The sequence below is a fragment of the Hippocampus bargibanti genome, linkage group LG11, assembly GCF_051943395.1.
Source record: "Hippocampus bargibanti isolate YZ-2025 linkage group LG11, ASM5194339v1, whole genome shotgun sequence".
Lineage (NCBI taxonomy): Eukaryota > Metazoa > Chordata > Actinopteri > Syngnathiformes > Syngnathidae > Hippocampus > Hippocampus bargibanti.
The window spans coordinates 17,240,625-17,259,641 of NC_142744.1; the positions used below are offsets into that span (position 1 = coordinate 17,240,625).

The 19,017-nt window shown below is 42.8% G+C and overlaps 1 protein-coding gene across 1 annotated transcript in view; it reads right to left on the reverse strand.

Moving 5' to 3' along the window:
- Positions 1-3,338: 3,338 nt before the first annotated feature.
- The window catches only part of cdh2 (cadherin 2, type 1, N-cadherin (neuronal)), an 80,920-nt gene continuing 65,241 nt past the window's right edge, over positions 3,339-19,017 (reverse strand). The window contains exons 10-16 of the mRNA XM_089008130.1: positions 18,633-18,886; positions 18,150-18,292; positions 17,182-17,415; positions 15,983-16,216; positions 15,482-15,621; positions 11,166-11,330; positions 3,339-4,838 (exon numbers count right to left, since the gene is read on the reverse strand). Of these exons, the coding sequence (XP_088864256.1) occupies positions 4,632-4,838; positions 11,166-11,330; positions 15,482-15,621; positions 15,983-16,216; positions 17,182-17,415; positions 18,150-18,292; positions 18,633-18,886 (1,377 nt within the window). The 3' untranslated portion in view covers positions 3,339-4,631. The remainder of the gene's footprint in view (positions 4,839-11,165; positions 11,331-15,481; positions 15,622-15,982; positions 16,217-17,181; positions 17,416-18,149; positions 18,293-18,632; positions 18,887-19,017) is intronic.

Consider the following 19,017-nt stretch of genomic DNA (forward strand, 5'->3'; position numbering starts at 1 on the left):
AGGAGCTGCCCCGCTTCTCTCAGCGGGGCAGAGAGAATCAGACTCATCTCGGACTCACAGACTCAAAGAGACTTGCAAAGACCCGCACAAGCACGCCCGGCTCACGCCGGGCGTCGGACGGACATCACGGCACGACTTGCTCGACTCCACGCCACGATCAAGCTCTGCGCGTCACCTGCCTGGGAGATCTGACAACGAACCTACTTACAAATTAAGAGAACAATCAAACTCTTTATACTCGTTATAAGGTGCAAATCAAAGTAAAACTTACTAAAAACAAACAAACAGTATTCATTAAATGAAAAAATATATTTTGGTGAAATCCAGGTTTACACATCAACCTGCACCATTGAACATCCAGGGTTCGGACATTGAGAGGGTGACCTCCTACAAGTACCTGGGTGTTACTCTCAACAATAAACTGGACTGGACAACAAACACGGATGCCCTAATCAAAAAGGGACAGAGTCGCCTCTTCCTCCTCAGGAAACTGAGGTCTTTTGGAGTTCAGGGGTCACTCCTAAAGACTTTCTATGACTCTGTGGTGGCATCAGCCATCCACTATGGCATTGTCTGCTGGTCAGGCAGCATCACCACCCGGGACAGAAAAAGACTGGAGCGCTTTGTCAAGCGGGCCAGTTCTGTCGTGGGCTGCTCGCTGGACTCTCTAGAGGAGGTGGGCAACAGACGGACGCTAGCTAAACAAAAAGCTATGACGGAGAGCCCCTCCGACCCCCTCCTGCCCATCCTGACAGCTTGGGTAGCTCCTTTAGCCAGAGACTATTACACCCGCGCTGCAAGAAGGAGAGGTACCGCCGCTCGTTCCTACCGACTGCTGTCAGGCTTCACAATTCCCAATGATCACATGTGAAAAAAAAAAAAACAAAAACAAAAAAACTGGACACTTGTAAATATGGGTTGTTGCAATATATCTAAATGCATTCTTGATTCTGCACTATGTACAGTCTTGTTTATAGAACGGTTTTTGCACATCTACATTTGCACAGTATACAGTTGACATTTTTATTTTGTTATGCTTAGAATATCTTGTTTTCTATCCTTTCACTCCCACCCCAACCCCATCCCTCTTCAATTGCTGCTGTGGACTGCAAATTTCCCCATTGCGGGACGAATAAAGGTATTCTGATTCTGATTCTGATTCTGATTCAAATTATGAATAGAAAATCAGTCACAAACAGTACATGTCCACATACTAATAACCTCTGAGCCGTCACAAATCAGTCACAAACAGTACGTCAATGTTTAGGTATACAAAGCAGAGTAAAACTATGAAATTACTTATCCAGTGTTGCTTTGTTCCGTAATATTGGAGGGCTTCAATATTGCGGAACAAAGCATTATTCAAACTTAGCAGGCGTGGTTTGAGTGGTCTGTTATCATCAAGACACAGCAGTATTTTCTGAATGAAGGTGAATGTGTGGATTAATTTTTGGGGAGAATCTAAATGCAGTGCATACATTAAACCAAACAAGAGGAGGTGTGTATCAGCCAACCTGGGGAGACATCTCACAATAATGCCATCTTCTATCACAACAGAAATGCTGTTGGAGTTAAACAAGATGGTGCTAGTTGTCAGTTGTCACAGAGAGTAGTGCGACAGGAATGTTTTCAATGTCTGGATCATCTTCCCACTGCAAAATATATCAATAGACATTTGTGTTAAGTCAGGCAATACATACATTGCATGTTTTGAAGAACTGTGAGTGATCTTCTCGTAGGTATGCATGGAGAGCACGAAGGGCCAGACTGCGTCTCGTGTATATCATGCTGTTCCTTTATCAAAAGCAAGAGGAGATAAAAGCCATGTTTTAATTTGGGGAAAGCGACAGGAGCTTAACATTGCAGTACTTGTCTTCAGCATCTCAAACCCAAGACAGTGGCCTATGGAGACCTATGGAGAATTAAGTTTAGGTAAAATTCTGTTCAATATAAAAAAAATACATGCATGTATTATTTTTAATATGATTCGGGTAATTAATCATGTAGCATTAATAAAAATGTAAACATACCTTAGATAATGTTGGTGTTACTCAATTTCCACCCTGGGGCTAAAAGGTTGAATAGAAAAAACAGACAACAAATGTAATCATTGAATTTAATAAAACACCCTGATCCATGTTTACTTTTTAAATTGAATAAATAATCTAATTTACCAGATTAAATAATGCCATCAAGCCAGTCAGGTGTTTGCAGTTTGAAACATGGTGTTTGCAGTTTCAAAAATACATTTAAAAAGTTTTCTGTTGTTGTGAATGACCATTTAGAACTACACCAATTGTACAGAGTGATATTTCATTTGGCTAGCATTATATTTACTTAGTGCCTTCTTAAAACGGCAGCACAACTGTTGCACTTTGAATTAGCATGACTTCTTGTGCTGCCTTTTAAAACAAAGTTAACTCAAAGCACCAACCTGCTGGCGTTGCAGCATCTGTGTGGCGGATTTCGGGTGACCCTTATAACTTTTGAAGTTCATATAAAACTTAATTTAACACCCATTTGACGATTATTCTCAGACCTTTGCCGACACAAACATAACTTTTTATCACCTCGTGATAGTTCTTCTCCACCACCCAAACAAACCTGCGCGGTACAATTATCTTAATAACACTGCCGTGTCTTTCTACAAACAAGAGACGTTTAAGAAAAATTCCTACTTACCACAGAAGAGCTCGTAACATTAGAAGAAGTCCTTGGCTCGAGCGGTGGATGATGTCCTCAATCGCAAGCACGACCACAAACGAGTATCTTTGCTTGCAGCAAAGGCGGCAAGAGCCCCAAACGTTTTTTTCAAAATATTCATTTCTTGTGGAGCGACTACAGCATTGACACACGAGGTAATATACATATATAGTATATTAAATATGATTGTTTGTCTTTCCACCCTAATTTAAAATAAATAATGCGTCGGTCTCTGCCAGATTCAGCCGTTGAGAATTCAAGTCCAATGAGAGCACGCAGTGACGTCATCACGCAGCTTCCTGCCGTGAACTCAAAATGTTTGAGTAAACGATTGTCATGAACATGAAGTATTGATCTACTGCAAATTAAAAACGCAGGACTCATTCAAAAACTCAAAACGTTTGAGTTTTTGAAACAAAAAGTCGGCTTTTGAGTTGACTGACCTCAATGACTTTGAGTCAGTAGTACTGTTCGGGTTTACAGTGTAGATAGATGGATAGACAGACAGACAGACCTTTGAAGGGCGAGATTGTGAGAAGTGCAGATAGAGAGGAGAATAGAAAGTATTTACTTGTGTGCAAAGTCAGTTCTCTCTGTGGTAAACCCAAGCCGCTGTGTATTTGACTTGAATACAAATGAATAAGGAGGAGATTTTTGAGCTCCAAAACTGGAATTTTTATTTGGATAGTTTGGGTAAGAGAAAGATAATTAGTTGAGCAGAACAAAATGCTTTTCCACACAGCTCAAATCCAAAATGGTTTCACGATTAAAGCTCAGCTTTAATAATCAGTGCCTTGCATATCACACCCCCTCACCCACTTTTTTTTGGTACAAATCCAACAGTTGTGCTAGCGAGACGACGATTGTTCAAACTTTTTTTTTCCTTTCAAATTGTCTTGTCATACAAAATCTCTTTGCTTTTACACATAGACTGTAACCCAGATTTTTTTTCGTGTAAATAAATTTGGGGAGCACCATTTTTTTCTTACTTTGTCGTCATTAAAAGATAAAAACATGCAAAAAAATGTTCATTTTTGATGTCCAAAAATCATTTACAGATTTTGGAACTTTTCGCACTTGTTCATATCCTACACCCAAAGAAAAGATAAAAAGAAAACAAAACATTATGTACACACATCTTTTTACAGTGAAGTAAAAGTTCAAATTATCAGATGATGACTAAGGCAAATGAAGTTGATCAGTGAACATTGATCAAAACAGTTTTTTGTTGTTGTTTTTCTATAACACTGTACTACATCACTCCAGACAAAAATAATAATCTGCTACAAAAGTGTGATTCCTAACTCCCTTGCTGTGACGAAGAGGCATAACTGTCATATTTTAGACAAGTACCGCAAATTCTACAGTGTTGCTCTTCATTATTCTTTCCATCTGAGCCGAAAGATGATCCTTCATTAAATAAGGCTTCACAAACAAATGGAAAGACAGAAAGAAAATAAAAGAATAAACGGAGTGATCGAAGCATCCCAGAGTGTCACATACTTTGCTTTGATTTCACTCCCCCCCAAGAAAAACGTCAGTACCATTAAAGCCTTGAACATAAAACTAATCATTTCCATCCTAAAGAAATGTACAAAAAGGCACATTATATCCCAGTGCTTCTGTACTGTGAAGTTCAAGTGTAACTGAGCGCAGTCAATACCCAACAACAGTCTTGAATGGTGTGAGCGTCCACCGGTGCTGCCCACAAAGCATTATGTACGCGGGGACTACAACAATAAGCCAGGTTGGTTGGTTGGTTGGTTGGTTCTTTTTTTTCCTTTTTTTGTTGTTGAAAAAAAATATCTGCATCCTTGTTTTTCCTCCTTTCTCTTATCTCACAGTCCAGTTGCAACTTTTCAATGTCCATCCACAAGGAATCGTTCCTTGATTTCGTTGTTGTGGTCTTCTTTGTGTCCTTCTGTGTCTTAATCATCGCTCCCGCCGTACATGTCCGCCAGTTTTCGGAAGCGAGGGCCCCAGTCGTTAAGGTAATCGTAATCTTGATCACCCCCGCTGCTGGATGAGTTGAGTGAGCTCAAGGAGCCGGCGGTGGAGCCGCTGCCTTCGTAGTCAAACACCAGGAGAGAGTCGTAGGGGGGAGCGGTGGGATCGTTGTCAGCTGCCTTCAGGCCCTGCAACAGAGGAAACGGCGCAGTTACTACAAATTCAGATACAGTAAGACGTGCTAATACGATACAATGATGGTGCCCCCTGTGCGGCTGCCTCGACAGCAGCTCCTATCCCTTTTAAAGTCCCTTTCCATTCTACTATTTTATTTATTTATTTTTTCGATCGTGTTTTGTTTATTTTCGTTCCCGAAACCTATGGTAAAGAGATGGGCATCTTCATTGCTTTTTGTCTCAGGTGCCTCTTTGCACTACCTACACCTTGGGTCTTGCCTGGTGTGGTATATCCCTGCCCCTATGGCTCTGGTGTTCAGGGCCTGCTCTTGAGCAGCCAGGATGAGTGCCTCTGTGCTGTCCTTTAGGCCAGCCCTCTCTAGCCACTGATAGGACTTCTTGAGCTCGGCCACTTCTGTTATGGTTCGGTGGTACATCCCGTGTAGGGGCTTTTCCTCCCATGATTGTCCCTCTTCCAGCACCTCATCCTCTGTTCCCCATTGTCTGAGACATTCTCCGAGTACATCATCCGTTGGAGCCTTCTCTTTGATGCATTCATGGAGCTTGGATGTTTCATCCTGGACAGTGGCTTTCACACTCACTAGTCCCCGGCCTCCTTCCTTACGGCTTGTGTACAGTCTCAGGGTGCTGGACTTGGGATGGAACCCTCCGTGCATGGTGAGGAGTTTTCGGGTCTTAACATCTGTGGTCTGAATCTCTTCCTTTGGCCACCTTATTATTCCTGCAGGGTATCTGATCACTGGCAGGGCATAGCTGTTTATTGCCCGGGTCTTGTTCTTGCCATTGAGCTGGCTTCTGAGGACTTGCCTCACCCGCTGGAGGTATTTGGTCGTAGCCGCTTTCCTTGTTACTAGTTCGAGGTTGCCATTGGCCTGTGGTATACCAAGGTACTTGTAGCTGTTTTCAATGTCTGCTATTGTTCCTTCAGGGAGTGAGACCCCTTCAGTGTGGACTACCTTGCCCCTCTTAGTCACCATCCGACTACATTTCTCCAGCCTAAATGACATCCCGATATCACTGCTGTAGATCCTGGTTGTGTGGCTCAGGGAGTCTATGTCCCTTTCGCTCTTAGCATACAGCTTTATGTCATCATATAGAGGAGGTGACTGATCGTAGCTCCATTTCTGAGGCGGTATCCATAGCCTGTCTTGGCGATTATCTGGCTGAGGGGGTTCAGTCCTATGCAGAACAGCAGTGGGGAGAGTGCATCACCTTGGTATATGCCACATTTGATGGACACTTGCGTTAGTGGCTTCCCATTGGCTTCAAGTGTGGTTTTCCACATCCTCATCGAGTTTGCAACGAAGGCTCTCAGGGTCCTGTTTACCTTATACAACTCCAAGCATTCAGTGATCCATGTGTGTGGTATCGAGTCATATGCTTTCTTGTAATCAATCCAGGCTGTGCACAGGTTGGCATGTCGGGACCTGCAGTCTTGTGCGACTGTTCTGTCAACCAGCAGCTGATGTTTGGCACCTCTAGTATCTCTACCAATGCCTTTCTGTGCTTTGCTCATGTATTGATCCATGTGTCCACTTATCTTAGCCGCAATGATGCCTGACATGAGCTTTCATGTTGTGGAGAGACAGGTTATTGGCCGATAGTTGGAAGCAACTGCACCCGTTGATGAATCCTTCATGATCAGGATTGTTCGCCCTTCGGTTAGCCATCCTGGGTGAGTCCTATCCATCAGCAACTGGTTCATTTGTGCTGCTAGGCGCTCGTGAAGAGCTGTGAGCTTCTTTAGCCAGTAGGTGTGGACCATATCCGGGCCTGGAGCCGTCCAGTTTTTCATACCTGAGACTCTTTCTTGTATATCTGCCACTGTGATGGTAACTGGGTTCTGTTCAGGGAGGTTGCTGTGCTCCTCTTTCAGAGTCACCAGCCATTATGCACTGCTGTTATGTGCGACCTCCTTCTCCATTATGCCTTTCCAGTATCTTTCACACTTTCGCAGGTTGTGTTGCGAACAGCCTGTTTATTCGTCTGGCCTCCTTCTCTTTCGTGTACCTCTTTAGGCGACTGGACAAGGCCTGGAGCCTTTGTTTGGCAGTTTCTAGTGCTTCAGGTATGGTTATCTGCATGTACCTCTTGGGTATTGGCCTTTTATTCACAACTCTCTGGATCTCCGTCAATTGACTCACATCTTTCCGAGCCGCCTTGATCTTAGCCTCCAACCGTCTTTTCCATGGTGGGTAATGAATCTTGTGGCTCTCATGGTTGCTCTTATAGCCAAGCATCTCTAGGATCACCATCATATATATATATATATATATATATATATACAGCACCGACCTTTCCCCTGAACAAAGCGGGGCTGTAAAGATGCTGCCCATTACAGGCGCAAAAAAGCACAATGGCCCCTTTGGTGTCCAGCGATGGCAGTCGAATGGCTCCGACATTCTTCACATTCAAAAACAGTACTGGCATATCCATGCTGCCGAAAAGGCGCAACCGCTCAGCACAGTCTCCTCCTTGATGAATGTCGTGGTCAAAAATGCAGAAAAACAATCCGTATCCGTTCCATACGACGCACAACAACACAAAGTGACAAAAGAAAACCCAAAACAAGACAAAAACAACCAAAAAAAGCAAGGCTCATGAGAGCACTTGCTGAGGCTGCCTACTCGGGCGCCATCTTGGACTTCTTATATATATATATATATATATATATATATATATATATATATATATATATATATATATATATATATATATATATATATATATATATATATATATATATATATATATATATATAATTAAATATATATATATATATATATAAGATAAATTTCCAGAGAAGCGCCATGTTCACAAGTGTTAGAAGGCTCAATATAAAGACGTATTCCTGGAACAAGATTTTGCTCTTCACCCTCTGGTTGCTGTAAAACTCAAGTAGTCATAAATATTGAATTGGGTGTGGTTTGCTTTGTTTATTGAATGCTTTGAGATTGTTGTCTGCAGCTTTCAGTCACTGCACAGCACCCTGAGTCAGGATGACAACCAAGAAAGCATCAATAATCTCAATCTATTCCTTCGTTCGAGTCACGCTTGAGTATGAATGTGTTTATTTGATGTCATTGTTGTGGTCACTGACATTCAGTGATTCTTCCTATTTTATGGGCCAAGGAAGGTTTTCGTCAGGTTTGAGTAGTCATTGGGCTTCATTTTTCTTTGGTCGTGATTCTGTATTAATTTGCTTGGGTCTGTCTGCTGCTAAGTTAGAGTGATCAAGGTGAAGTCTCGTTGAGTCAAGAGCCAAGAATCAGTGATGTTCCAGTTCTCCTGAGTGGATTTATAGTTAGCATTTTGGATGATGGTGCGTCTGTTCCATTCAACTAGTCACACTGTGGTAAATTCCAGTCTTCAGAGACCCGGAAGATGAATTTTATCCCACAGTAGTAAGCGCGGAACCTGGCCGCGCCCTCTTTGATTTTCAGAAGATTTGAGAGCGGATGGCAGCGATACCTTGTCATCTTTAATCTCGATAGCAATCTGGGACTCATGAATAAATAGTCGCTGAGAGCACTGAGCACATCTGTGGCTTGGGCGTAAGGGAGAATGCGTTTGTCACGCACGTGTGCCTTTATCTTGCGATGGGGCTTTGAAAGATGGCCCTCCGCATTCCCAGAAATCATTGTGCTGCGAGAGCTCCTCACTATTGATTTTTCAAGACTCCTCCCCTCAAAAACCTGAAGGATTGGTAACATAGGCGTTGATGTGAGTTTTGTCCACCGACCACTTTGGATACGAGCCAAATACCAAATCATAAATGATTTAAAGAGTCAGAAGGTGATGGACACAGACTGAGCAGCCCCTCACATGGCTTCAAAAAAGAGACAGATTGGCTTAAAAAAACAGATTGATTTAAAGTGTCGAGACAATAAGCAATTACTTCCCACTTGTTAACCGTTGTCAAGTGTTTGCTGCCGGCCTGATAATCTGGAGGGGACTATTACACTGGGATCGTTCATTACAATTACACACGTAATTGTTCTGCTGGTTATAGCCCATTGCCCGGTCTGCAACCAAAAAGCTCCATGGGCAGCTTTATAAGGTTAGACAATCACGCAATGCAATTTTATGCCTGCACCGTCGCCCACTTGTCCTGCTCATTCGGGGGAAGATTCGATTGTGGCCATGCTTGAATAGTCAAATTATGCGTTATTGGAAACTTGGCATTGGCAACAACACACTGCTGTAATAAATCACCCTAAGAGGAGTCTTATCTACTGGCCAATCTAGAATTTGCGTTTGTCTTTTTGGATATGAGATTTGAGCAGTCATTGAGTGGTCATCGGGATTTATGTCAGGTTCATAATTCGGATTCTGAATTACTGGGATTGTTACCTGATCAGAATCAGAATCAGAATCATCTTTATTGCCAAGTATGTAGAACACACAAGGAATTTGTTTCCGGTAGAACACGCTGCACTAGTATCGTCGTTAAAAAAAACTGCTAAGTGGCACTATACAGTTCCATTTTGGCTACTGTTGAAGAGTTCAAAGAGTTAATGGCTTGGGGGAAGAAGCTGTTTAAATGTCTGCTGGATTTGGTGCGCATGGATCGGTAGCGCCTGCCTGAGGGGAGTAGCTGGAAGAGGTGGTGGGCAGGGTGCGGAGGGTCCAGTAGGATTTTCCGCGCCCTTGTTCGGATTCTTGCAGTGTGCAAGTCCTCGAGAGTGGGTAAATGATGCCCTATTCTCTTTGAAAAACGTGCAAGGGAAAGGGCCCGTCTCTCGAGAATCAGCAGGACTTTAATCATGGCCACATCATAGGCTTCATTTCAGATAAACTGATGTAATTCAGAATGATTGGGGACTCGCTTTGTGGTTGTCAGCCACTTCAATGCCGTGTTTTTACTTTTAGTGACAATATGCGCTATGGACAGGGAGACACCAGAATGCTCATTTAAAACATATTTGGCATTCAAAAGGTAGCGGTATATTTCATTTATAATGCCGTGAAAGACATGTCTTTTGGAATCGGCGAAAAATATATGACTGCACTTTTCATTTGACATTCTCCCTTCAAGTGGAGTCAATGGTAGCCTCAGGCGCTCTCAGTCACTCTCACTTCTCATCTGACACATCAACTTTAATATGGAGAAACAATAATACTGATATTTAAGTGTGTGGGCATCACGTTCTTCTTTTATACTGTACATGTCTGAGTAGACATGTTCAAGACTCTAAAACTTTTTTCTTTTGTCTGGGAGTACAATCGACAAAATATTACTTGATTTTGTTTGAGGTCAATTTCCCACCGAGTTGGCAAAATACAAGTTCTATAAACTAAATTGTTTCTGATCAGAAAGTTCCATTAAAAAAATCAGACTTTCATTCTTTTCAGTATGCACCTTGAGATTGCCTTTGCTGCTGCAGCAAAACAACCCATCTTGTCACTAACTGTGTAATTATTGTTTTTTTTTTTGCTTCTTGACACACAAACACACACGCACGCACACACACACACACACACACACGCACACGCACACACACACACACACACACACACACACACACACACACACACACACACACACACACACACACACACACACACGGGTAAGCAGGCCTACATTATTTTATTCGCTGGTGCTTTTTATGCAGAGCCCAGACAAGGCAGAATACATAACAGGTGCAATCATGAGTGTTCACTTCACACTAGGTCATCATGCCAGAACTCGCACTGTCCTTGGTTTAAGACAATAACTGGATGAAAGTCATGATTATATATGTATGCTTCCCAATAGTTGAAATAGTGAATTTTGTGGTGCCGGTGTCCTAAATTGCGCAAAAGTATGGGTGATCAAGGCAGCTGATTTAAAAAAACAGAAAAACATAGACACAATCTCCATTACAAAGCATATTAATAATGTCATTTAAAGTAATACTTAACCACATCCATAATTTAGTGGCCAAAATGCATGCAGACGAATCACGTCAATGGGCGATCAAGATAATGTGATTTAACAATATGTAACAAAATGGATACTTATACTTATATGTTGGCCATGGATGAAAATGCATGTGTGACAGTGAATGGAAATGATTGAAAAAGCGCAGATTTATAAACTCAAAATGTGAAATATTTGCAAGCAATTATTGATTTAATTTAAAATGTGGAACACTGAACTTGGGGTGGCCTAATGCAGTCACATGTGGCCCGGGCCAATGTTGGACTGAGCTGGATTAAAGAACATAGAAGCGGGTCATATGTCCCCCGGGTGGATATTCATACAAAAAAAAAAAAAAAAAAAACAGCAGCTTTTGCAAGCACTGTCAATCGTTTTATTTTATTGTATTCTTTTACCTCATTGATGAAGTCTCCGATGTCTCCAGGGTGCGGGGCAGCTGATCTCATGGGATACTGAGGCTCAGGGTGGAGCGGTCTTTCATCGAGACGTCTGATCCCCACAGGCTTGATGACGTCAGGTTCCAAAGTGTCCGGCTGCTGGAGCTGACTCAGATCGTAGTCCTAAAGAGAAGGGATGGAGACATGTGATAAAACCACTGACCATGAAGCCTTCTGAAACTGTTACTGGAAAGCCGTGAAAACATCAGACATGCACTGCAGCCATTGGAAGCACAGACTCTAATCAATGGCCAGACGTGACATGGTGGCTCTGCATAAGCCAAGGCTAATCCTATTAACATTACCAAGGCAACGCTGAATCATGGCCGGGAGAGGGTGAATTGTCGGATGGTATCAGCGCAGCAGAAGATATGGCGCGCCTAATAAGCATGCGTGATGGACAGTCACCAATCCGTCTATCTCTAATATCCACTTTCAGTATACAGGTGTCATTGCTCAGTTACGAGACATGTACTTACAGCTTCTTGCCTGCAGTGTGATGTATAAATGAAAAGTACACCTACTCTACTCCACACACATCAGTCTCATCTCCTGTCTAACTGGATTATTCATGTGTAAACTAAAGCCAGTGAGCCCTGAGGCTGTGTTGGACAGTGGTCATCACACAAGAATGTCATCCATCATTTTTGTTTTGTTCCAGACTGACTCTGGCCTCTATTGTGTGTGTTTGTGTGTGTGTGCGGGCTTACAAAATTAAAGTCAAAATATACAGCAATCAAACGTTGAAGCTAAAAACAAAAAAATCCTTGTCTCACCCCCCATGGGTGGTGTATGTCCCCCATTTTAGCTCAGGTCCCATACCAGACGCCACGAAAATTGAGGGTTCTGCGCATTATCCGTGCTGTTCCCAGCAGGACCTCATCCTCTGTTCCCCATTGTCTGAGACATTCTCTGAGTACACCATCTGTTGGAGCCTTCTCTTTGATGTATTCATTGAACTTGGATGTTTCATCCTGGACAGTGGCTCTCACACTCACTAGTCCAGGGGTCGGGAACCTATGGCTCGCGAGCCATATATGGCTCTTTTGATGATTGCATATGGCTCACCGATAAATATTACATATTATAATACATATTGTCGTTTTTTTCGTCGTTCATTTCCCGTTGGGGCTGCAGTTGGCGGAAAGCGCAATTTTGATTGGATGACACTGACCTAGAATGGCCGAAAGCGCCATGTTGATTGGATGATAGTGGCCGTCATGTTGAAACAGGTAAACGCCCCTTTAAATGAGCCCAACTTGTGCACTTCAGCCTGAATGCACCGCAGCATTAGAGGAGAGAAAATGTTCTGATACTAATTTGCAATGAAACAATACCATCGATGAAACAGTCGAATGTCAGTGACATTTTAATAAGCCCAATGTTAACGTTAGCATCGACATACTTCTGCGAGAAGTAGATTGCAGATAGCAAGTGTGGAAGCTTATGTGTGCAGGCTAGCTAGCAGTAACTTCGCCTCTGGACCGGCAAATTGAATTTAATTCCGATTGTTTTCCTGGATTTTTACCAAACACGAGGAACGGAAAACCATCCGTGTTAATGGTGAGTACTATCACAACGTTATTTTAAATAATACATTCTGATATTTTGTTGAAAAGTGGCCGCGCATGCGCGTGCGTGTGGCTCTCGCTGAAAAACATTTCTAAATATTTTACTTTTATGGCTCTCTTAGTCAAAAAGGTTCCCGACCCCTGCACTAGTCCAACTCAGTCTCAGTTTGAACTACCTTGCCCCTCTTAGTCACCATCCGACTACATTACTCCAGCCTGAATGAAATCCCGATGTCACTGCTGTAGATCCTGGCTGTGTGGATCAGGGAGTGTATGTCCATTTCGCTCTTAGCATACAGCTTTATGTCATCCACGTAGAGGAGGTGACTGATTGTAGCTCCATTTCTGAGGCTCTTGGCGATTATTTGGCTGAGGGAGTTCAGTCATATGCAGAACAGCAGTGGGGAGAGTGCATCACCTTGGTATATGCCACATTTGATGGGCACTTGCGTTAATGGCAAAATTAGAAAGTAGAAAATTATGTTTTCCGGGGACCTGGGAACGGATTATTCTCATTTTAATGGTTTCCTATTGGAAATTATTGTTTGGAATACACACTTTTCGCCTTACACACTGTCTGGGAACCAATTAACTTTGTAAGCCAAGGTATCACTGTACCCGCAAAAATGTTCGTATGTACCGTAGTTCGTAACTCAAATGTTTGTAAGTCGGGGAGCATCTGTGCCCTGGTGCGCCTTTAACGCCAGAAAATACGGTACTTCTTTTGCCAACCCAATAAATCCATTAAGAAAAAAAATCAATAGGAGTGCCATATCCACGTAATCAGATAATTAGTACACATCTACCCCCACCCCCCAAAAAAACAATAAAAGTAACATTTTATTCAAAAACTTTAAAACCTCATCATTAGAGAACACACTCGTCTCGATTCGGACATTTTCATTTATGTATGGGTAGGACTGCAGCAACCAAGTCACGCTGTCTCTAAGTTAATACATTTACCGCAACCGCGTGTTGATGTGCAACGATAGAATTGCACGTTTTCTCCGAGCACAACTTGATGATTTGTCTGCCTGCGATAGTGGCTGCATCACAGTGCAGCAACGACAAAAATCATACACTGTGAGAGCACCAAATGGACTGACACACCAATTTCCTCCCTGGTGGGAGATAGGGAGAACAGAGGATGAGTATTATCCAGACCACACTGCCAGGCAAGTCACCCTCCCCCCTTTCTTTTTAAGCCAATACTGACTCCCTGGACAACGCAGACGAGGCCATTTTATTCTGCTGCCCTTTGTGCCATTTTAAAGGAAAACTTGTTCGCTCTCAATAAACGACAGCTTAGATTTAATTTGCTTTTGAGCAGCAAGACTTCCTTTTTAGACACGTCCTACTCTACAAAGTTTGTGCGTCTGTATGTGCGGATATAAATACACTGGAAGGACATCTCCGTTGCTTTCTCTCTCTGCCTGCAGATGTTTTGACAATCTTGTGGTCATATTGTTACCTGACACAGAACTTCTTTATTGGAGCACAGCAGATGCCTGTCTTCAAATAACATCAGCGCACCAATTACACGTCTCCTAGGCTAATTTACCATTGTGACAGGTCAGAGCGGGGTCTGCTGCTTATTTGTGCAATATGCGAACAATTGCCACGCTTGAGCCAGTGAGAGAATAGCCTATGCGGACTAACCCCTCCTGCCTCCACCAGAACCCAAGAACTGATTCTGCTGTGCTAACAAGAGGTCATTAGGACAATTGAATTGGTGTCGCTACATGCCTGATCAGCGCGACAAGATGCAGAGACGGGACTTTATTCATGCCTCTGGCGTTTGTTCAGGATGGGCTGTGAGTGTTTGGGGTTTCAAGTGAAAAACGGTAGCGCTGGAGAACACACATCCATTATTTCCACAACCAACTCGACCGTAGTGCGTTTGTATCATTGATTCTAACCGTTCTGCCCATATGCAGAACCTTCACAGTTGAATTGTCAAATTCCCTATTTAGTGACAGACGGAAAAAAATTGTTAGTACACCAACACAGCTGTTTTTCTGCTAAATGCATTCACCTTCACCATTCCGTCTCCATGGGCGGGTTTCAGAGAGTTCCAGCTTTAACTATTGCAATGTTAAAATAGTCTATTTATTTTTAACCAAAGTCGGTTTTCTAGTCCTTTTGGGAGAAAAAGTGAAAAATTCACATGCATTGTAATTTCTCCAATGTGTCATGAATGCAAAACAAGTGGAAAAGGCAGGTGAACAGTGGCAAGGCCAATCAAGAAAGTACTATGAGCAAATGTGCTTCTCGAATTATTAAAAATGTGTCCAAAATTTTTAAAATAAAATAATGCAAAAATTCTCATTTTTTCATATTTAGTGTTTATTTTTTGTGGATCTTTTTAAGTGCCACTGATTCAACAAATTTAGTATTCAGTATTTTTGTTATGCTTTCAGCTGAACTAAATGATGAACATACATGCTACTTCAGTGATAGCCTGACAATATCTGGGAGAGTATTATGATGAATGAATCCAGTAGGATGTTTTAGACCTTGGCTCTGAGACATTTTAGAGGACCCCAAAGCAGTCTCTCAGTCATCCTTTGGATTGCTACTTTTCCATTGAAATAACTGATTGCTGAGCAAAAACATGTGCTTACAGGGCTTTTCAAATAATCCAGAGTGTTATTGGAGGCTATTACTCTTTGCATGCGCGTGTGTGAGTGACATCTTTCCTACCTGATCCTCTTCTCCACCGCCTTCCTCATCATACTTGAGAATGTTGTCTCGCACATCATCCTCGGGATCAATGAGGAGTTGCTTTGCCTGCCGTTCTTTATCGCGGCGCTTCATCCAAACCACAAAGAGTAGTACAAGAACTGAAAAGTGTGCGCCCAAACACACACACACACACACACACACACACACACACACACACACACACACACACACACACACACACACGCACACGCACACGCACACGCACACGCACACACACACACACACACACACACACACACACACACACACACACACACACACACACACACACAGCATCATATTACAAAACGGAACCATGCTTATATTTTCATTCACGTGTAATCGGATCTTGTGTCTTAGCATTTCAGGCCGGCTGTAAACTATATATTTGTTTGATAATCCTGTGCTAATCGAATCGTCGTTGGCATCATGTTTAGCTGCTCTGCTAATCTACGATGGCAACGTTTAGGTGACACTCACTGAGAAGGATGATGATGCAGAGCAGGATTGAGATGATGGCACCCGTGCCAAGGCCGGCGGCCATGATGTGTTGCTGGTCAGTGCAGTCGCCATTTATGTCGCACTGGCACACTTTGACTCTCAGGTGAGAGGTATTAAATAAGGGCAGGTTTCCAGAGTCTGTGATGATGATGGGCAGGTCGTAAATGCCACTCTCAAGGAAGCCGATCTTCAGGCGCAACTGAGCGTAGTCTCCTGCAGAGCAAGAGAGACAAGGCAGAATTGCTTAAAAGCTGAACTTGTTTGAGTCATGCTCATCGTTGCACACTTGTCAACCGCCACAAGTACTACATTTCCTCAAATAGTGGTTGCCCTCAACTGCCAAATTAGTTGGTGAGTATGTCATCCACCTGAGGTTACTCTGTTGCTTGACAAAGGGTGGAAGTTTACCAGAATCTTCTTTTTAGTGCCACTTCTGTATTGTATTGTACCTTGCTTTTACTCACAAAATTTCTCCATGTGTGTCCTTTTTAAAATTACACTTTGACTGGAAATGTCTTGAAATGGTCTTCATTTTTATTCCCCAAATCTGTTAAAATAGATGCAGAGCCTTGTACCTGAATAAGAAAAAGAACACCCCTGGCCGCTATTTGCAGATATGTACACGTTTGAGAGTATATAAAATCCAAAACAAGGATTTTCAATTTGAGGCTCACAAATCGACTGAATGACTCTGGATAATGCTGCTTAAGCTTAAAACTCCTTTTTGTGATCATCCAAATGGTATTAGCCAACAAAAATAATAAAGATACATTGTATTTCAGCACAGATGTCTCTCTACCTAAACTGTTTTGGGTGGTTTTGAGCAAAATGTGCATAACATTTCAGTAGCATTCCAATCACAAATTGTTAATTTTATCAACACGAGACAAGATAGATGCTGACATGAGACTCAGATTTTTTTTTTCTGAAGATACTGAGGGCCACAAGAAAATGGGCAGCTGCCACAAATTGAGAATGTCTTGCTTAAAACATGAATTGAAAAGGTACTGGAAATTGCTTATATCTGAATATATATGTGAAGTTGCAAGCTTATGAATGGCACACAATAAATTTGGGGGACTGGGCTGAACAGATTGTTTGGTCAAAAGTAGCCTTTTAATGTATTTGTTGACTGTCAAATTCCGACTTTGACACTGCATTAGGATAGTCATCCTTACCACTGATCCTAGTGATGGTCCAGTTTCTCTTAAGATCAATGGGCATGTTAGCCAACTCAAAGGCAAAGGGCCCAGCATTGGGTATTAAGTCGCCGTCGATCGCTGTGATGTTGATGGCGTTGGGCTCGGGTTTCTCGCATATTTCCACTTCCTGGGGGAACACCCTCGGGGCATTGTCGTTGATGTCCATCAAGTAGATCTGCAGCGTGCCCGTACCAGTGGCGAAAGGGTTGCCTGCATTTCCACAAAAAACATGCGCATAGACATTTATGCAAATCTTGAAAGTTGATTGCGGAAATATCACGCGACGGGCAGAAAATAAGAAGTGACTGTTGTGTCCATACAGCCTTCGACTCCAGTGGGATTGGCCCCATCCAAACGGCATACTGATTTAAGAAAGTTATCTCAAGTGAGGCGGGAGACAGAAAGAGTGCAGTACTAGAACATTTGGATAGTGCAAGTGTATGCGTGCGGGGGAGAGAAGAACGGCTTCCTGACCAAGGACACAGGATGGGAATACTAAAGCAGCAAAACAGAGGCCACTGTCGCTCCTCTCAGACTTCCTCTATGTATTCACTGTGCTAAGATGCTTCTTTACCATTCAGGCCACGCTCAAAGGAGCTAGTCATCCAGTCCTGACCCATTAATACCGAGAAACCTCTTTGCTGGCAGAGTTTTAAGCCTGTTGGCCTTACGCTATGATCTGCAGAACATGGTAAACTCAAACCGAGGTAAATCTTCAGGAAAAAGTCCACTTTATCCATGCGGCCGGATGATTCTCAGATTCTTAACACATTAGCCTAAGGTGAATAGTGGTCAGTGTTTTGACTTCCGGGCATGGTGGCCGCGTGTTGTTGTCCCATAAGTGGCTCAATTAGACATCAATCGTCACTTTGAAGCATCCCGACAGAAGCAGATAAACCATTAGAGCAGCACATTGAACACTACAAATGTGCATTGTTCCTTACCATTGTCAGTGGCCAGGAATGTGGCATTGTACATGCTGTTCTTCACAAAAGTTGATTCTCTGTCCAAAACGGCCATTGTTGTGATTCTACCGTTGTTTGGATCAATCCTCAGCCAGTTGGCCGGATCGGCGAGTCTTGTGTAGCTGATGAAAGACGCTCACATTCAAAATCACCTCACGGAACTAAGAATCAATGTTGAATAAGGCTCTCTTGGTTCGCACGCGGTGACATAACCAAGGATCCATTTTTTTTTTTTTTTTTTTTTTTTCGGAAAAATACAAACGTGTGTAGCAACCAAGCGCCTACAGATTCAAATGTGATCAAATGAGTGAACTGAAATGAGCATATCCTGATCAATTTCACACATGGTGTCATGAATCGTCATTGATGGTAGCCAAAAGTATCAACCACTGTTGCCATTGCTCATTATCAGGTGTGATTTAACCAGAATACAGTCAGTGCTACTCATTTTTAAGCTCCTACCGGATACTTTGCTGCATGAAGCGATCAGGGTCCTGCGCCGTGAAGGTGGTCAGCATAGACTCTGCTGGCTTTCCCTCTTCCAGTTTAATTAGTTTGGGGTTGGGATCAAAGTAAGGGCTCTCGTTGACATCCAGAACTCGTATTGTGACGGTGGCGGTGGATTGACGGGGAGAGTGGATGCCTCTAGCTAGGGGCGCCTCGTTTCTGGCCTCCACTGTCAGAACGTATACTCTGTGCATTTCATAGTCAATGGGCTGGGAAAACAAAGGACAGGGATAGCGAGGCATACCACCATGTGAAATAGGTTGGGGGGTAGGAGGAACTCGTATTAAACGACAGAACATGATGTGAGAGTAACAAGGCAAATTAAAACATTTCCATTTCC